This window comes from Chinchilla lanigera, unplaced genomic scaffold (genome assembly GCF_000276665.1).
Source record: "Chinchilla lanigera isolate Chin_1 unplaced genomic scaffold, ChiLan1.0 scaffold00041, whole genome shotgun sequence".
NCBI lineage: Eukaryota > Metazoa > Chordata > Mammalia > Rodentia > Chinchillidae > Chinchilla > Chinchilla lanigera.
This window is the reverse complement of record NW_004955442.1, coordinates 14,566,717-14,581,421: the sequence shown is the minus strand read 5'-3', so window position 1 is coordinate 14,581,421 and position 14,705 is coordinate 14,566,717. Positions and strand designations below refer to the sequence as shown.

The 14,705-nt window shown below is 53.4% G+C and overlaps 2 protein-coding genes across 4 annotated transcripts in view; one reads left to right on the top strand and one right to left on the bottom strand.

The window, feature by feature from the left end:
• LOC102018232 (prostatic spermine-binding protein-like) overlaps positions 1 to 6,353 on the top strand; it is a 13,164-nt gene extending 6,811 nt beyond the window's left edge. Inside the window, exons 1-4 of one of the 3 annotated variants that reach the window (XM_005391408.1) lie at positions 3,562 to 3,639; positions 4,190 to 4,308; positions 4,456 to 4,561; positions 5,847 to 6,353. In XM_005391408.1, the coding sequence (XP_005391465.1) occupies positions 4,251 to 4,308; positions 4,456 to 4,561; positions 5,847 to 6,261 (579 nt within the window). In that variant the 5' untranslated portion in view covers positions 3,562 to 3,639; positions 4,190 to 4,250 and the 3' untranslated portion in view covers positions 6,262 to 6,353. Of the gene's footprint in view, positions 1 to 3,561; positions 3,640 to 4,177; positions 4,309 to 4,455; positions 4,562 to 5,846 lie in introns of those variants that run through there. The other 2 variants (XM_005391409.1, XM_013517784.1) reach the window with 2 other exon arrangements.
• A 2,786-nt stretch (positions 6,354 to 9,139) lies between these two features.
• Zg16b (zymogen granule protein 16B) lies at positions 9,140 to 11,930 on the bottom strand. The gene is made up of 4 exons (XM_005391858.2): positions 11,679 to 11,930; positions 11,521 to 11,599; positions 11,244 to 11,331; positions 9,140 to 9,632 (listed from the first exon to the last, which is right to left on the bottom strand). Exons 1-4 carry the CDS (start codon positions 11,928 to 11,930, stop codon positions 9,278 to 9,280), a joined length of 774 nt encoding a protein of 257 aa, XP_005391915.1. The 3' UTR covers positions 9,140 to 9,277.
• Positions 11,931 to 14,705: the final 2,775 nt, after the last annotated feature.

Here is a 14,705-nt window from a genome sequence, read left to right as displayed (position 1 = left end):
CCTCTGATAGTTTTTAAGAGTTTCTTTTTCATGGACATCTTGGATTTTGTCTACGATGCGCGGTGTGGAGCTTCTTTTTTATTGTAGTTAGTTGGATTCTGTGAGCCTCACCAGTAGGCTGAGTTCTTTCCCCATCTGCTATGATTTTTGTAAACATTTTCTTTTCTATGCATCTGTCCTCTGATTTCTCTCTAACTACAGTTAGCCTTAGGTTAGTCTTCTTAGCATCGTCGGATAGCTTTTGGGTGAATTTTTCTTGCTGCCTGATCTTCTCTGGGCTTTCTCTGAGTCAAGCATCATGTATTTCCATTGTATCCTCAGTTTCTGGAGTCCTATCTTCACATTTGTCATTTCTTCTGTTTATGAATTCTATAGAATTCTTTACCTTGGGAATTTCTGTGTGGCACCTTTCTGTGGAGCCTATTTCTCTGATAAGCTTGTTTATACTTTGAACCACATTGATCTACTCTTCCAGTTTCTAATGTTTCTCCTCTGAGTGCATTGGTCAGTTTGGACGACGGGTTCACTACCTGTTGGGCTATGTCCTCTTTGAGCTCACTCTGTTTCTTTACTTCCTCTTTAATCATTTTGTAGTTTAGCTCTCAGTCATTTGCTTTTCTCTCCACCACGCCTCTTGGATCTGCTTTGGGAGGGTTGGGAGTTTTTGGAGGCATTTTGTTGCCTGGTTTTTTTCTTTTGTTTTGATTTTTTTGTCTTTTTGAGACAGAATCTCACTATTTAGTTCGGGCTGGCTTGAGCTCACTTTGTAGCCCCGGTTGGTCTCGAACTCACAATGATCCTCTTGCCTCAGCCTCTCGAGTGCTGGGATTGCAGGCGTGCGCCACCACACCTGGCCGCCTTGTTTCTTTATGTTCCTGTGTGTGCTGTGTGTGTGTGTGTGTGTGTGTGTGTGTGTGTGCGTGTGCGTGCACGAATAGTTGAGATCAAGTAGAGTGAAAAGTGTTTGTTGTTGATATGAGGATCTCCTCCGTTAGTTTACATTTTGGAGGGGGTGGGTACCAGGAATCAAACTCAGGATCTCACGCTTGCCAGGCAGGCACTACACAGCTGAGCTAAAGCCCTGGCCCAGATTATATTTTCCAGTGATGTGTTCTTGGCTTTATTTTCCAGAGATATTCCACTGGGCTGTCAAGGACGTTGCCCACTGAGGTGCAAAACTGCCAGAGAACTTTGACCACAGATGTTTAGATTTTTTTTTTTTTTGGTACTGGAAATCGAACTCAGGACCTTGCATTTGCCAGGCAGGCACTTATGCCACTGAGCTATATCCCCAGCCCCTGACCACAGATGTTTATTAAAATCTTCCCACCTACCTTCTTTCCATCCTTATAAATGGGACCACTTCTCTTTTTTTTGGCAGATAGCCTAATCGCTCTCGGCTGGCCTGCACCAAGGCACAATAAATTCCATGCCATGTTGCCTGTACACCAGCCTGGTGGCCTCTCTTGGTCCCCTTCTCCTCTCGTATGCTATAAGATCCTGTCTAAAAAGAAAAAAAAAAAAAGCTAATGTCTCATAACATATGAATTGATACAGATAATCCCAGAGAGACTGGAGACCAACAACAGGGAGAAGGGGAAAAACTGGTAAAATAATGTATGGCCAGTGGTGTGGTGTGTGCAAACCCCCCGCCTGGGGTTTGGAGCTCTGGGAACAGACTCTGCTCTGATACCCACCCGACTCCTGTGGCAAGATTGGGGGTGGAGGGTGTCTGGCAGGCCTGTTGGCAGCTAGTTTGAGTCCTTGCGTTTAGTAATAACGGAAATTAAAACTAGAGCACAAATCTATAGGACAAAGATTTAATTGCAAAGTTAGAGGGAAGATAGCAAAGGGTAGCTGGAGGGGGCGTGTTCTGACACAGGGGATGACAGACCCACACAAAAACGAGGGATGTGAGCTGGGTCTGGTTGATCATTGTCTCAGTCCTGGCGTCATCATTCTGGAAGCCTTATGGCTGGGAGACTGTCTTGTTCCCAAGTGCCTGAGGACGATGGGGTGGTTGGAGACTTCTCAGGCATAGCTGAATGTCCCTGGAAATCACCCAGCCTGGTGTCTTCAGTCCTGAAGGTGGTAAGATTATGTAAATTCAGCCCTAATCAACAGTGTTTGCCAATTTTTAGACAGACCCGCCCTAACGATTAGCATGTCTATATGTAGACCTGAGAAGAGATTTGACCCAAACGCTAATAGCAGCAAAGGATACAAAATGAATGTCAATTTTTGTTCTGCTATTAGTTAACTTCGGCATCTGTCGACCCACATGAAGTTAAGCTTCATAGCAAAAATGGCTTTCAGGACCCTGGCTATTCCAGGAGAAAATACAGATCATATTTTTAATGGGCAAGAGGTAAGGGCCCAGGATTCTGCCTGTTTCCTCTCCCTACAGTGACCCCTGACCACGTTAATGTTCTTATATAAGTAAACCGGGCTTTGTTTACTTATTTCAGAGACCAGTAGGTGTCCCAGCTTTTTGTCTGCTTGTCTGGGCGCCCTTTCCGGTGAGGTTGCTGTTTGCTGAGGGCTTAATGCGCTGGCAGCTCCACTGCTCAGCCCTCCACTCCATCCGGTCCCCCGTACCCCTTCTGCAGCGCCCAAGAGGCTGTGCCCTCTCCCCAAAGCCTCGGTGTGGCCAACCATCTCCACCACCTTCCCAGGCTTCCCAGCCTTTCCCCTCACCCGGATGTCGGTGGGCTCTGGGGACACGTAGATGATAGCCTGTCTTCTGGGGGTGGGATTCCTAGGCAGATTCGATGGCATCACAGGCAGGCATTGGACCAGTCGGTGTTCAGGGCTGTGCTGTGTATGAGCAACAGGAGGGAAAGGGCGAGGGATACCAGGTGGGGACCCCAGGGGACACCTGGGCAGGGCAGTAGCTGGCCCCTGGCTGGCATTTCTGTGGTGCAGGGGCTCTGGGTATGGCAGAGGAGTTAGACATCCTGAGCTGGAAGCTGGCCTGGGCCACTAACTCCCCCTGTAAACGTAGGCAAAGTGCTAAGCCTCCTGGTGCCTCAGGTCTTTGGCTGGAAAATGGGAACTAGAATGGCAGAGCCCTACGGGTGGTCTCCAGAACTGATGCTATGTGCTGTGTCAGGAGCTCTGGCCTGGTGAACACTACATCCATGGGCAAGGATACAGGTGGTCCTCAGGGTGTCGAGGGGAGACCTTTAAGCTGAGACCTGTCCTGAACACCCCGAGGCTGGCCACCTACTCACCTACTCAGCCACTGGCTTTTGTGTGAGGTCATCTGGGCAGGGGCTGTTTGCTTTCTCCCTCGCTTGTTCTCTGCACATCTCAGGAGACCAGAATAATCACTGGCCCCTGGCTGCTTTGCCTGAGTGGGCTGGCATCGCTGAGGGTGGCCAGCTCTGAGAACTTCCTGTGTCTCAGAGGAGCTCATGGGGCGGCCCCAGACTCACAGAGCCTGTGCTGTGGGCTCATTTGTCTAGGGGGAGCTGTAGGTAAGAACATAAATAGTGTCCAGGACACCCTGGACAGAGTTCCTGGCCCTACAAGAATTCCTGTCGAGGGTGGAGCCCTGGAGTCCCACAGGAGCAGCTGTGGCTGAGCATTGCCTGGGTGTGAAGGGGCAGGCTGAGGGGCTTGGACTGCACAGCACAGGTAGGGAGGGACGGCGCCCAGCGCTGTATTGGGAGGAGAGGCAGGAGGGGAAGGAGGGGCCTCTGGCGACCCATGAGGACACTGGATCTGAGAGCAGGGACGGAGGGGTCCTCACAGTATGGGTCTCTTCCAGGACTGCCTGTAAACTTTGCTTGATCCAATATAAAGGGACACTGTGGGGCTCCTTGATCAAATCTTACCAGGGATTTTAGGAGGGTGACGCTGGAGCACTGCAGCAGGCCAGGGCCCTTCTGAGCTGATGCTCACGTCCCAAGCATGCCTTTGAAACCAGCTCTGGGCACTCTTTTGTTTGGTTTGTTTTATTTTGTTTTGTTTTTGAGACAGGGTTTCACTATGCAGCCCAGGCTGGCCTTGAACCTGTGATCCTCCTGCCTCAGTCTCCCAGAGTGATGAGATTACAGGCATGGGCTACCAGGCTCGGTTTGGGGTTCTTCTTAAGCCCTGGAGGCCCATAGAGAAAGGTTCCCAAATGTCCTCTTGCCCCATCTCCGGAGGTCTCAGGACCCCTCACATTTTGTCTCCTGCCCAGAGCCTCATCTTGCTGTTGACCTGTGTGTGGCTCCTGACCTCCACGCCTGTGCCTGGGAGCCATGCTGCTATTCCTCACCCTGGTGCTCCTCCTCTTCAGTCCTGCCTGCAGTGCCCAGGGTGAGCCCCGTCTGCCTGGCCTTGGCCTCCCCGTTCTGTTCTAGACACGGTCCTGTCCTAGGCACGGCTGTCCGATGGGTAATGAGATCCTGACGCGGCTGCCCTGAGTGCATCCCTGTGCTCACCTTCCTGCTCCCCTCTTCCCAGAGCTACAGAGCCCTGGCTTTGGCTCCTACTTCTACATCAAGGGCGAAGAGCTAGGCGAGATCCAGGGCATCCGAGTCTTCGTGGGGATCCTGGGCCTCATCAAGGGGTAAACTCAGGTTCCTGGGCTCCCCCAAACCCCCGCTTCTGCCCACACCTTCTGGTTTCCCCATTGGAGCTGTTAGAGGGCATGCTGTCCTTGGGTCTTCAACTCCGACTGTCCCAGCTTCCCGGTCTTGGATGGGGTGGTGCAAATCAGGGAGGCCGCTAGAATGGAAATTTGGTTCAGAAAGGATCATGGAGGCTCTGCAGATCTCTCCTCTGGGTGGTTCTGTCGGTTTTAGAGTCCCTTGGTAGTTAGTGACCAAAGTCACTCATATGAGTACAAGCTGCAAAGACCTCCCTGTCTGCATCTGATTTCAAACTCTGCAACTCTGTCTCCCCACACTGGTCCTTTGCTACTGAGAAGAGCCAGTCTCTCCAGCAGGCCCAGGATCGCCTGCTCCCACCACTGTCAGCCTCTGGGGATCTATCATTCTCCCAAAGCACCCTAGGTCTCTTGGGCTAGGATTGTCAAGTTTAGTAAAACAAACAAACAAACAAACAAACACACCCAGTTCAAATGAATGTCGGTGGATAACTTTTTAGTGTGTCCTGTGCAATATTTTGGGTACACTTATTCTTTAAATATTCAGTATTTGTTAGCAGGGCACAGCGGTACACTCTCCTGTAATCCCAGCACGCAAGGTGCTGAGGCAGGGCGGGGCATATAGGCGCCTGCCTAGCAAGTACAGTGTCCTGAGTTTGATTCCCGGTACAAAAATAAAATAAAAATAAAAATAAATAAATTTTTAAAATAATAAATAAAAATTTAAATTTAAAATAATAAATAAAAATTTATAGCGAGCCTGGGCTATATGGTGAATTCCAGGTCAGTCTGGACTACACAGCAAGCACCTGCCTCAAAATACCAAAACAAAACCAAAACCATCAGTATCTGCAGCATAGTCGTAGTTTTAAAATGCAATGTTTGGGATACATTTACACTAAAAAGTTATTCATTGTTTATGTGAAGTTCAAACCGAACTGGCAGCCCTGCTTTTTACCCCCGCAGTCCTACGGGGAGACGTCAGGGCCACTTTTCTTCCACTCCAAGGCCCGGAACACAGTGACCAAGGCCCCCTGGTCACGTGTGGCATCCTCAAGCAAGCACAGCTTAACGCTGGTCTCTGGCCCTGAGAATAACCCGGCTGAACTGCGTAAAGGCCATCTCTGGCCAGGCTAGGAGGAGGGCAAGCCCAAGCGCGTTCGGGAGAGGACGGGGCGCGGCCGGCCTGGCAGGCGTCTGCCGGCAGGGAGCGCAGGGTTGCCACGGTAACTCAGCCTCTCCCCAGCATCCAGCTGCGGTTCGGCGAGCACTGGAGTCCGCGCTACGGGGCTCCCGGCGGGCGCGCGCGGGAGTTCCTGCTGGAGGAGGGCGAGCGCATAACCGCCGTGGACGGCAGCGCGCGCCTTTGCATCTGGCACCTGCGCTGGACCACCAGCAGGGGGCGCCAGGCGAGTTTCGGGCGCGCGGCCGGCACGCGGTTCAGCTCCCAAGCCCCCTCCCCCGGCCAGCAGCTCCTGACCGCCAACGGCCAGCACTGGTTCTTCTGCCTCTCCGGAATCGGCTTCAAGTGGGGGTTCGCCCCCCAGAAGCTGTCCACTCAGGCATCTACCACGGCGTCTCAAAAGCCTTCCACAGACCCGGGGGAGGGCTCCACAATGGGCCCTACCTTCCATCTGGGCTTCCTCTACAGGCTGCTCTGACATGGCCGAGAGACCAGATGGCCACAGGATGGAGTGACAAGGCCACGGCGGCCCTGAATCCCCTACTTAAATAAAGTCTCTGCATCTGTGTATGCCCACGTGGTCCTTTGTCACCAGCAGAATCAGACTGGCAGCCCCAGTGATGGCGCATGCCCGGAATTCCAGCACTCTGGGAGGCAGGAGGATTGCAAAGTCAAGCCCAGCCTGAACATTAGCGATTTAGAGAGACTTTGTCTCAGAATTAAAAATAGAACCCACAATTTTTGTTGTTGTTTTGTTTTTTGAGACAGGGTGTTGCTATGTAGTTCAGGCTGGCCTTAAACTCGCCATGTAGCCCAGGCTGGCCTTGCACTGGAGGTGATCCTCTGGCCTCAGCCTCCCAAGGGCTGCAATTACAGGCATGTATCACCATGCCCAGTTCAAGCCCACAACATTTTATTTTTTTAAATTTAATTTTATTTTTGGTACTGAGAATCGAACTCAGGACCTGCACTTGCCAGGCAGGCACTGTGCCACTGAGCTATATCCCCAGCCCCCCGACAACTTTTTAAAGCACTAAAGATGTAGGTTAGTGTGAAGGGTCTGTGTTCCCTCGCCAGTATGGGGTGGGGCATCCTCAAGCCCCACTCCATGTTTTCACCCTGCACTCACAAACCAAACTGTGGATTGCACCAGGACCGCCTGTGCATCTCTGCAGTTGAACTGCAAGCGCGGTATCTCAGGCAATGCCATTTCAATGCGGGCAGGACTGGTGGGAGCTCAGGGTGAGCTGCAGGAACCTTGGAGTCTGCGGGGCGCCCCACACTGAAGCACTGCAAGGCAAGCAACGCGTGGGTGCAGTGAGTCCAAAGTCCGCCCTTGAGCATCTGTGCCTGTGGCTCCTCTCCTCTCTGCTCTTCTGCACTGGGCAAAAGTTGTTGCTTTTGAAAATCGACGCTGTGGTACTTGTGACCATCCATATTGCCAACCCTGGAGGCGTGGGAATGCAGAGTGGTCCTGCCAGCACCCTCCACCGCTGCAGTTGCCAGTCTGAGTCCGGGTCCCCACTAATACTGAAAACACACTTACCTGTCAGCAAGACAGGTGCAGCAAATAAACTAAGTGACAGAGCTAGCTGCCTGCATGGTGGACCAGCTGGGAAGGGCAAATGGGAGGTCCGCAGCCAGCCCCAGGGACTTGTCCCCACAAGGGAAGAAAGCGAGCTGCACTACACTTAACCGAAATCTTTTCTTTTCTTTTTTCTTTTTGCTTGCTTGTCTGAGACAAGGTCTCTTGCTCTCTAGCCCGGGGTGGCCTTGAATTCACAATCCTCCTGCCTCAGCCTGTCAGAGTGCTGGGCTTCCTGGCATGGGCCACCATGCCGGCTCAAAATGTTATCTTAAGTGTGTTTCCACAGATATCTGAGTTTTGATCATTAACACCTTCGATGGCAAATATAATATCCATAATTTTGAAATTGTAATGAGTATACATTTCAAGGTGCCTGTGACAGATGTAACTGGTGTGGCAAATTGAGCATTGTTTGTGAGGTATGTGAGGTCACATTCATACCAAAGGAAACACAAAATTTCGGCAGAAGACAGTACAAATAAGAATTTTTTCCATCCCAGTTTACGGATTCTTAGAGTTTTTGTTTTGTTTTGTTTTGTTTTTTGGTCTTTCTGAGACAGGGTCTCACTATACAGTTCAGGCTGGCCTTGAGCTCACTTTGTAGCCCAAGCTGGTCTTGAACTTTACAGCGATCCTCCTGCGTCAGTCTCCCAAGTGCTGGGATTATAGGCTTGTGCCAACACATCTGGCCTTCTTAGAGTTTTGTCCCCAGACCCAAGTTTACTCAAGCAGCGTTTGAAATTAAATAGAAACCAAAGTATAGAGAAGAGAAAAATGTCCAGGTGTCTCCATGCAAAGAAGTAAGGAGTTTTCATGAATTCTTTGCTCCAGTCTGGGACTCAGACTTCGCAGCTAATCCCCAACTCTGCCACTTAGTGCTGTGTGACCCAGGACAAATTGTGTCATCCTCTGTGCCTCAGTTTTCTCATCTTGCAAATGGGGCAATGGTAATCCTGTCCTTAGACTGTTGTGAGCAGCACACACAGTGGACCCTTGTTTTTTGCTTTCTCTAGCTTTTTTGTTTGTTTGTTTTTAGTACTAGGGGTTGAACCTAGGACCTTCTCACTGAGTTACATGCTCAGCCCTTTTATTTCTTATTTTGAAACAGGGTCTCCCTGAGTTTCCCAGGTGCAATCTGAACTTGAATCCTCCTGCCTCAGCCTCCCAATGAGCCGAGAATACAGGCATGCACCACACCCAGCTTTGCCTTTCATCCTTGTCTCTACTTGGCCAATTCCCCCTCATCCTTTTAAGACTTGTTCAGGTGTCACCTCCTCCAGGAAGGCCCCGTGAACACACTCCCTCCCCCTCACCTGTGAGCAGAGGCCCACACACAATGCCCTGCACCCCCCCCATCTGTGCAGGTGCCACAGCAAGCTGCCACTATCTGCTTGTGCTCCTGTCTGCCACAGGACGGCCGCCTCCTCAGCTGGACCCCTGTCCCCTTCTTCATTCCCAGTGTCTAGGGCAGCCTGGTGGGATCAAGCCCTTGGCACATTTCTGCTGAGTGAATGAGCCGGTGAATGGCTTCCCCAAGGCCTCTTACACACTTGGGGGAGCCCAGAGCTGAAGGCCACTGAAGAGCAGCTGAAGGCCGCTAGAGACCAGCTGAAGGGGCAGTGGTGGCCGTGGAGCCTGGCTCCTCAGAGGGCAGGGTTGGCTCAGGGGTTTTAAGGGCAAATCCCGAATCTTGGCAGAGTTACCTCCACCCACCTGGACTCCAGCCCCAGGGGCTTTGGCCCCTCAGACCCAAACACCACACCCGGACACTGTTCCTGCAGAAGCTTTAATTATTAGTGGATTCAGAATTCCCACTTGGCTACCCCAGTACTGTCAGGACATCCTTCCATACCCAGGCAGCCTTAGCAGGTGTGTCTGTGGCCCAGCGTGAGGCCTCGGCCAGATCCTATGCTGGTGATGGAGTGCCAGTGGCTCCGTTGGCTGGTGCAGTGGTTGGTTGAGCTTGTGCATCACCCCATCTCCAGTTAAGGTTCTTCAAGGCGATGGGTCCAACCAAGCCACTGATGCTCTTGAGCACCTGGCCTGTCACTGGGGGGAAGGCAAAGAACTGCCGGCCGTCATTCTTCCCGAACGCGGCACAGCGGTCGTGGCTGGTGCATAGGAGCAGGTACCGGAGGTTGACCTTCTGGGAGCCGTGGACCTCAGTGATGTACTCGTCTTTGTCCAGGAGGAATTCCGTGACAGTCCCTCCTCGATGGCCATGGACAACATCCCAGTGGTCTCCCAGTTTTACCTGGAGGCTGGGCGAGAGGCAAAGCGAGGAAGGGTTCAGTGCTCCCTGTGTCCTGGTACCCACACCCCCGGCACCACACCTTGCTCTGCACTTTCAGCCTTGGCAGTCTTGAACTCATTACCCGGCCTCTCCAGGACTCAGTTTCCTCATGTGTGAACTGGCCTGGCTGCTGGGCCTCCTCGACCTGAGTCACTCCTAAGAGAGCAGGTCAGGGGTCCGCGGAGCACGTGCCTGCCACAGCCCCTTCCTGCTGGGCTCACCTGGACCCTTTCACCTTGGTGCAGGTGCAGGCGCAGGGCCTCCACCACCTGACCTCACCCTGCCCTCTCTGTCTCCTTTGCTGTCACCAGCCCTGCACCCTCCCCGCTCCCACATCCCTGGCCCCCCTGGGTGCAGGGCAGTGACCCACGCCAGGCTTCAAGCAGAGACCAAGCGTGCAGGGAGGCCTCTTGGGGTTCTGGCCACTCATGTTCAGTCAGGGGCCCACTTTGACCCTCACACCCTTTCCTCTTTGGCCCTAACCAGACAGACCTTCCCCTGCTTCTCCCACAGGTATTGGGAGAGAGAAGCCATTTTTGGTTAAGTTTAGATTGAAAGGAGAAGATAAGGAGAAGCATCACAAACCCCTTCCTCCTCCTCCTCCTCCTCCTTCTCCTCCTCCTTGTCCTCCTCCTTAGGCTCCTCCTCCACTTCCTTCTCCCCTCCTTCTTCTCCTCTTCCTTCTCTTCCTGTTCCTCCTTCTCCTTCTCCTCCTCCTCCTCCTTCCCCTCTCCATCTTTCTTCTCCTCCTCCTCCTTCTCCTCCTTCTCTTCTTCCTTCTCCTCCTCCTCCCTCCCTTCTTCCTCCTCCTCCTTCTCCTTCTGCTCCTCCTTCTCCTCCTCCTTCCCCTCTCCATCTTCCTTCTCCTCCTCCTCCTTCTCCTCCTTCTCTTCTTCCTTCTCCTCCTTCTCTTCCTCCTCCCTCCCTTCTTCCTCCTCCTCCTTCTCCTTCTGCTCCTCCTTCTCCTCCTCCTTCCCCTCTTTCCCCTCCTCCGCCTTTCCTCCTGCTCCTGCTCCTCTTCCTCCTCCTCCTTCTCCTCCTGCTCCTCCTCCTTTTCCTCTTCCTCCTCGTCCTCCTCCTCTTTCTTCTTCTTCTGCTTTTTTTGGTTCCAAGGACTGTACCCAGGGTCTTCTCACTGAGTCCCATATCTATCTATCTATCTATCTATCTATCTATCTATCTATCTATCTACTTTTGTGAAAGGACCTCGCTGAATTGTTAAGGGCTCAAACTTGTGATCCTCCTGCCTCTGCCTCCCTGAGTGCTGGGAGTACAGGCTTTCACCACCATGCCTGGCTAGCCACCCTCTTTGATCGAACTGGGAGATAACAGTAGGACTTACAGGTAGAGTCAGGAAGAAGAAGGGAAGAAGTGAGGAAGAGAGAAGTTAGCTGGGCAAAGAGACAAGTGGAAAGGTGGTAGCTGGTGGCTCAATAATTCTAGGGATGAAATGGCCTCAGAGAGTCACCAGGAGCTGATAAGGACGCTGGGAGAGGAGACTGTAAGTGCACACTCCCTTGAGTCCTGGAGCTGTGGGGTGAGTGAGACTTGGCACTTGTGTGGTTCCATTCTTACCCACCTTATAATGTTGCCAACAAGGTTCACTGCCACCCGGATTCCCTTGATTTCCGCCTCATTGCACACAGGCGTGGTGAAGGCTTTGCCAACTTCCAATTTGGTGTGGATGAAAAGAAGGTGGGAAGAAACCATGGTCACACGGGGCCTCTGCCAGAGCCATGAACCCCACCCTGCAGGCAGGCAGAGGTCCTGTGACCAGGTTCCATCTGTGAGGAGGGCTGGGATGAGTCCCTGGATAGAGGGAGATAGGCCTGAGGGGGAGGCTCTGGCTGACTTACCTTGTGCCCAGCAGGTAGGGCTCAGCAGCAGGGCAAGGGTAAGCAAGAGCAGCATGACTTCTGGCTGATGTACCAGGCTCTGGGGAGCAGAGAGGAAGCCGCGTCACTCCCAGAGGGGCATCCAGCCTGTCTGGGCCACCCATGCAGCAGCACCTTACCTGGTAGGAGAGTCTGCTCTGGGAGTCTTGCACCCGGGCGCCTGTTATCTGCCCCTTATATGCTCCTGGGGCCTGTGGGCCCCCCTCCAGAAGGAAGGAGCCAGTGGTCACTAGGGGGTCAGGAAGGAGCTGCTGGTGGGGGCTGGTCCTGGGGGAATCCCCGTAGTCACCCTGGGAGGCTCCCGGATGTGCTGTGTTTGCTGTCTTGGCCTTGCAGCCTACACAAACAAGGCTGGGGACAACAACAGGCATTTTGCTGTCACCTGTGGGTGCTCTTGTCAGCACCTAGACTGACCTTTTCTTCAGAGGCGGGAGGAGGTTTACTCAGGGGCTTGCACTGACCAGGTTGGGCAGGTTTCAACCCCTGGACTGCCAAGGCAGGTGTCCTCAGAAGGACTGTGGGCTTGGGGCTGCCTCGGCAGAGCCGGGCAGCCTGGGCAGCGGTTGGGAAGGCATCTGTGGTCTCCGCACTGGCTTTGGGCAGAGTGGGGGATGAGCTGTGTTGAGGGGTTCAGAGCCCATGTGACAGAAGGATGCTCAAGGCGTGGCCTTGCTCAGTACTCTGATGTGGGCCCAAAATCCAGAGAAGCGACTTGGCCAACTCTTCTGCGAGTGCCTGAGGGCCAAGCTGAGGGTGGCCCCTTCATCTTAGCGGTGACAGCATTTCTCCAGATCTCGGGTCCTGGGCACCCTTGCCTGTCTCACCCCCTTCATTCTCCTTGACCCCCACGGATACACACAGACCCTATTTGTCTTACCATTATGCACCCACACTAGCTCAAGAGGGGAGATGTTTGACCCAAAGAAGTTGAAGAATCACCCAAGGTGGTTCAGTCTACCCTGCTGGACATGTATTGGGATCTGGGACAGAGGAAGAGTGTAGGACAAGGATGAGAGGGTGGGGATAAAGGCGGCCGGATACCCAGCCAGGGAACCAAGAGCAACCTCAGGGGAGCTCCTGATGTGTCATTTGGATACTGCGCATTGTGACAGGCTGAAGGCAGGACTGTCCTCCGGGGCTACAACCTCCAGAATAACCGCAGGCTGGAGGTCAGCATAGGGCCTAACTGAGGTGCAAACTTAGTTCTCTGCTCACTAGGGGTGTGACTGGGGAGCCCCTTCTGTGCTTTGACTGCTTCCTGTTATTTGTGGATAATAATAGAATCTACTCTTGGGTGGCCGTGAAGATCCAAGAGTCCGCATTGAAGGACTGGAATGCCCAAGATTATCCATGCAGGCAGCTGCACCAGGTTAGTCTCTGGAAAGGGCAACAGATTAGAAGTAACAGATGTGTCCGTCCGGGTTGAACGAGTGGTGCCACCCTGGGGATACTGCTGAGGTGTGGGAAGCGCAGAGGCTCCCTTGCCCACAGGAGCCTGCTGGGCGTGCATTGGTGTGTAGACACCCCCATGTGCTTAGAGGAGAAAGGCGCATGGAGAATGGCCTTGTACGTCACAGACCGTCTCTCACCAAGAGGTGGGGACACTGGTCTCACAGAGATGGCAGTAGGTAAAGGGCTGTGGGACTGGCTGGGCTAGGAGCTGCCTGCACCAGGAATGGGCAAATTATGCCCTGCAGTGCAAACCACCCCACCACCTATTTGTGAGCTAAGAATGCTTTTCATGTGTTAAAATCATTAGAAAATTTTCAGAAGGAGAGTATTTTGCGTCACAAGAGAATTTTATGCAATTCAATGCCACTGTCCTGGAGCGTTAGGGCAACGGTGTGCAGCCAGTGGCTGCTCTGCTACGTAAGCGGTGCTGAGGGCACATTCAGAGACACGAAGGTCCCCAAGTCTCCGGTCCTTCCTGCTAAGCCTGCTGCCTGCTGATGGACACCTACTCATTAGTGAACGTGGAACAAATGAGACGCTGTCCTTGGTGTTGGCAGAACAGGAAGCAGGAGGGTGCTCTGTTCAGCACGAGAGCGTCAGCCTCTCAGCTGCCCTACGTTCTGGCCCCACTGCCTCCCTGGGGGTCCTCGGGGCTCTGGCCTCATTGACACTCACTGTAGAAGTGAGCCCCCCTCAGCTGCCCTTCCAGCTTGCCGCACCAGTGTCAGGGAACCTCTGGCCTGCAGACAAATTGGAGGCCGAGCGGCCCAGGGCAGACAAGACCTCCAGGGCTCCCAGAACTGTCGGAGAGGTGGAGGCAGAACAGCCTACTGGCAGGCACAGTCTTGAGACAGGGGCCCAAGAGCAGCACAAAGGGGGATTGTGTCCGGCCCAGTCCTGCCCAAGGCTAAGGGTACATTTGCAGCTTCGCTGCCAGCTCAGTGGCTTGTTTTTTTCTTCAGCTCAGTGGCTTTTAATCCAGGCTGGCAAGGTTTGGCGCCCAGAAGGACGGTCTGTCTGGGTCAGGACTCCAGGAAGTTCCCCCTGGGGTGGGGGTGATTGGAGGAAGAGACAGCTGCCAGCCTGGCTGGAGGAGACAAGGGCACTGGCCAACTGCACCTGAGAGGCACAAGTTCACAGAGGTGTGCAGACAGACAGACAGACACACACCCATTTACACCCATGCACACAGAAAGCATGTGTACCTGCCCCCTGACCACACACACTTGTTCAGCAGCTTCTGCACTTGGGAGCAGGGGGCATACACGCACTCACTACGTGCAGGGGTCAGGGGGACCAATCCTAGAAAAGCCTCACCCACACCCATCAGCCACCCAGGACAGAGTGCTGGCCCAGAGCCCACACTCAGGGAAGCTCAACACAGGCCCTTTGTCCCTCCAGATCAGGGCTCACTAAGAGGAGGATTTACTGAGCATGTGTCCAAGTCCCAGGGCACACCCCAGTCACCACTTCACCAGGAGAGGGAACAATCATGCCCTCTCCTCCAGGCCGAGGTGGGCCCAGGACACCTTGCCTCCCCAGGGTGGGGTTCCCAGCTTTGGTCTTGGACCACCCTGACAAGGCGGAGACTCCTGGGTCCTGGGTCCTCTACAGGACCTCAGCCAATCACTGGAACCTTGGGATTGGACAGGAGACCTGCTGGGAGCTGGAGGGGAACAATGGATGCTAAAGAG

Coding starts and splice junctions, on each gene's coding strand:
- Zg16b (XM_005391858.2), bottom strand. CDS start 11,930: ATGCCTGTTGTTGTCCCCAGCCTTGTTTGTGTAGGCTGCAAGGCCAAG. Junction 11,600..11,678: donor AGAGCAGACTCTCCTACCAG/GTAAGGTGCTGC, acceptor TCTGCTCCCCAG/AGCCTGGTACATCAGCCAGA. Junction 11,332..11,520: donor CCCTACCTGCTGGGCACAAG/GTAAGTCAGCCA, acceptor CCAAATTGGAAG/TTGGCAAAGCCTTCACCACG.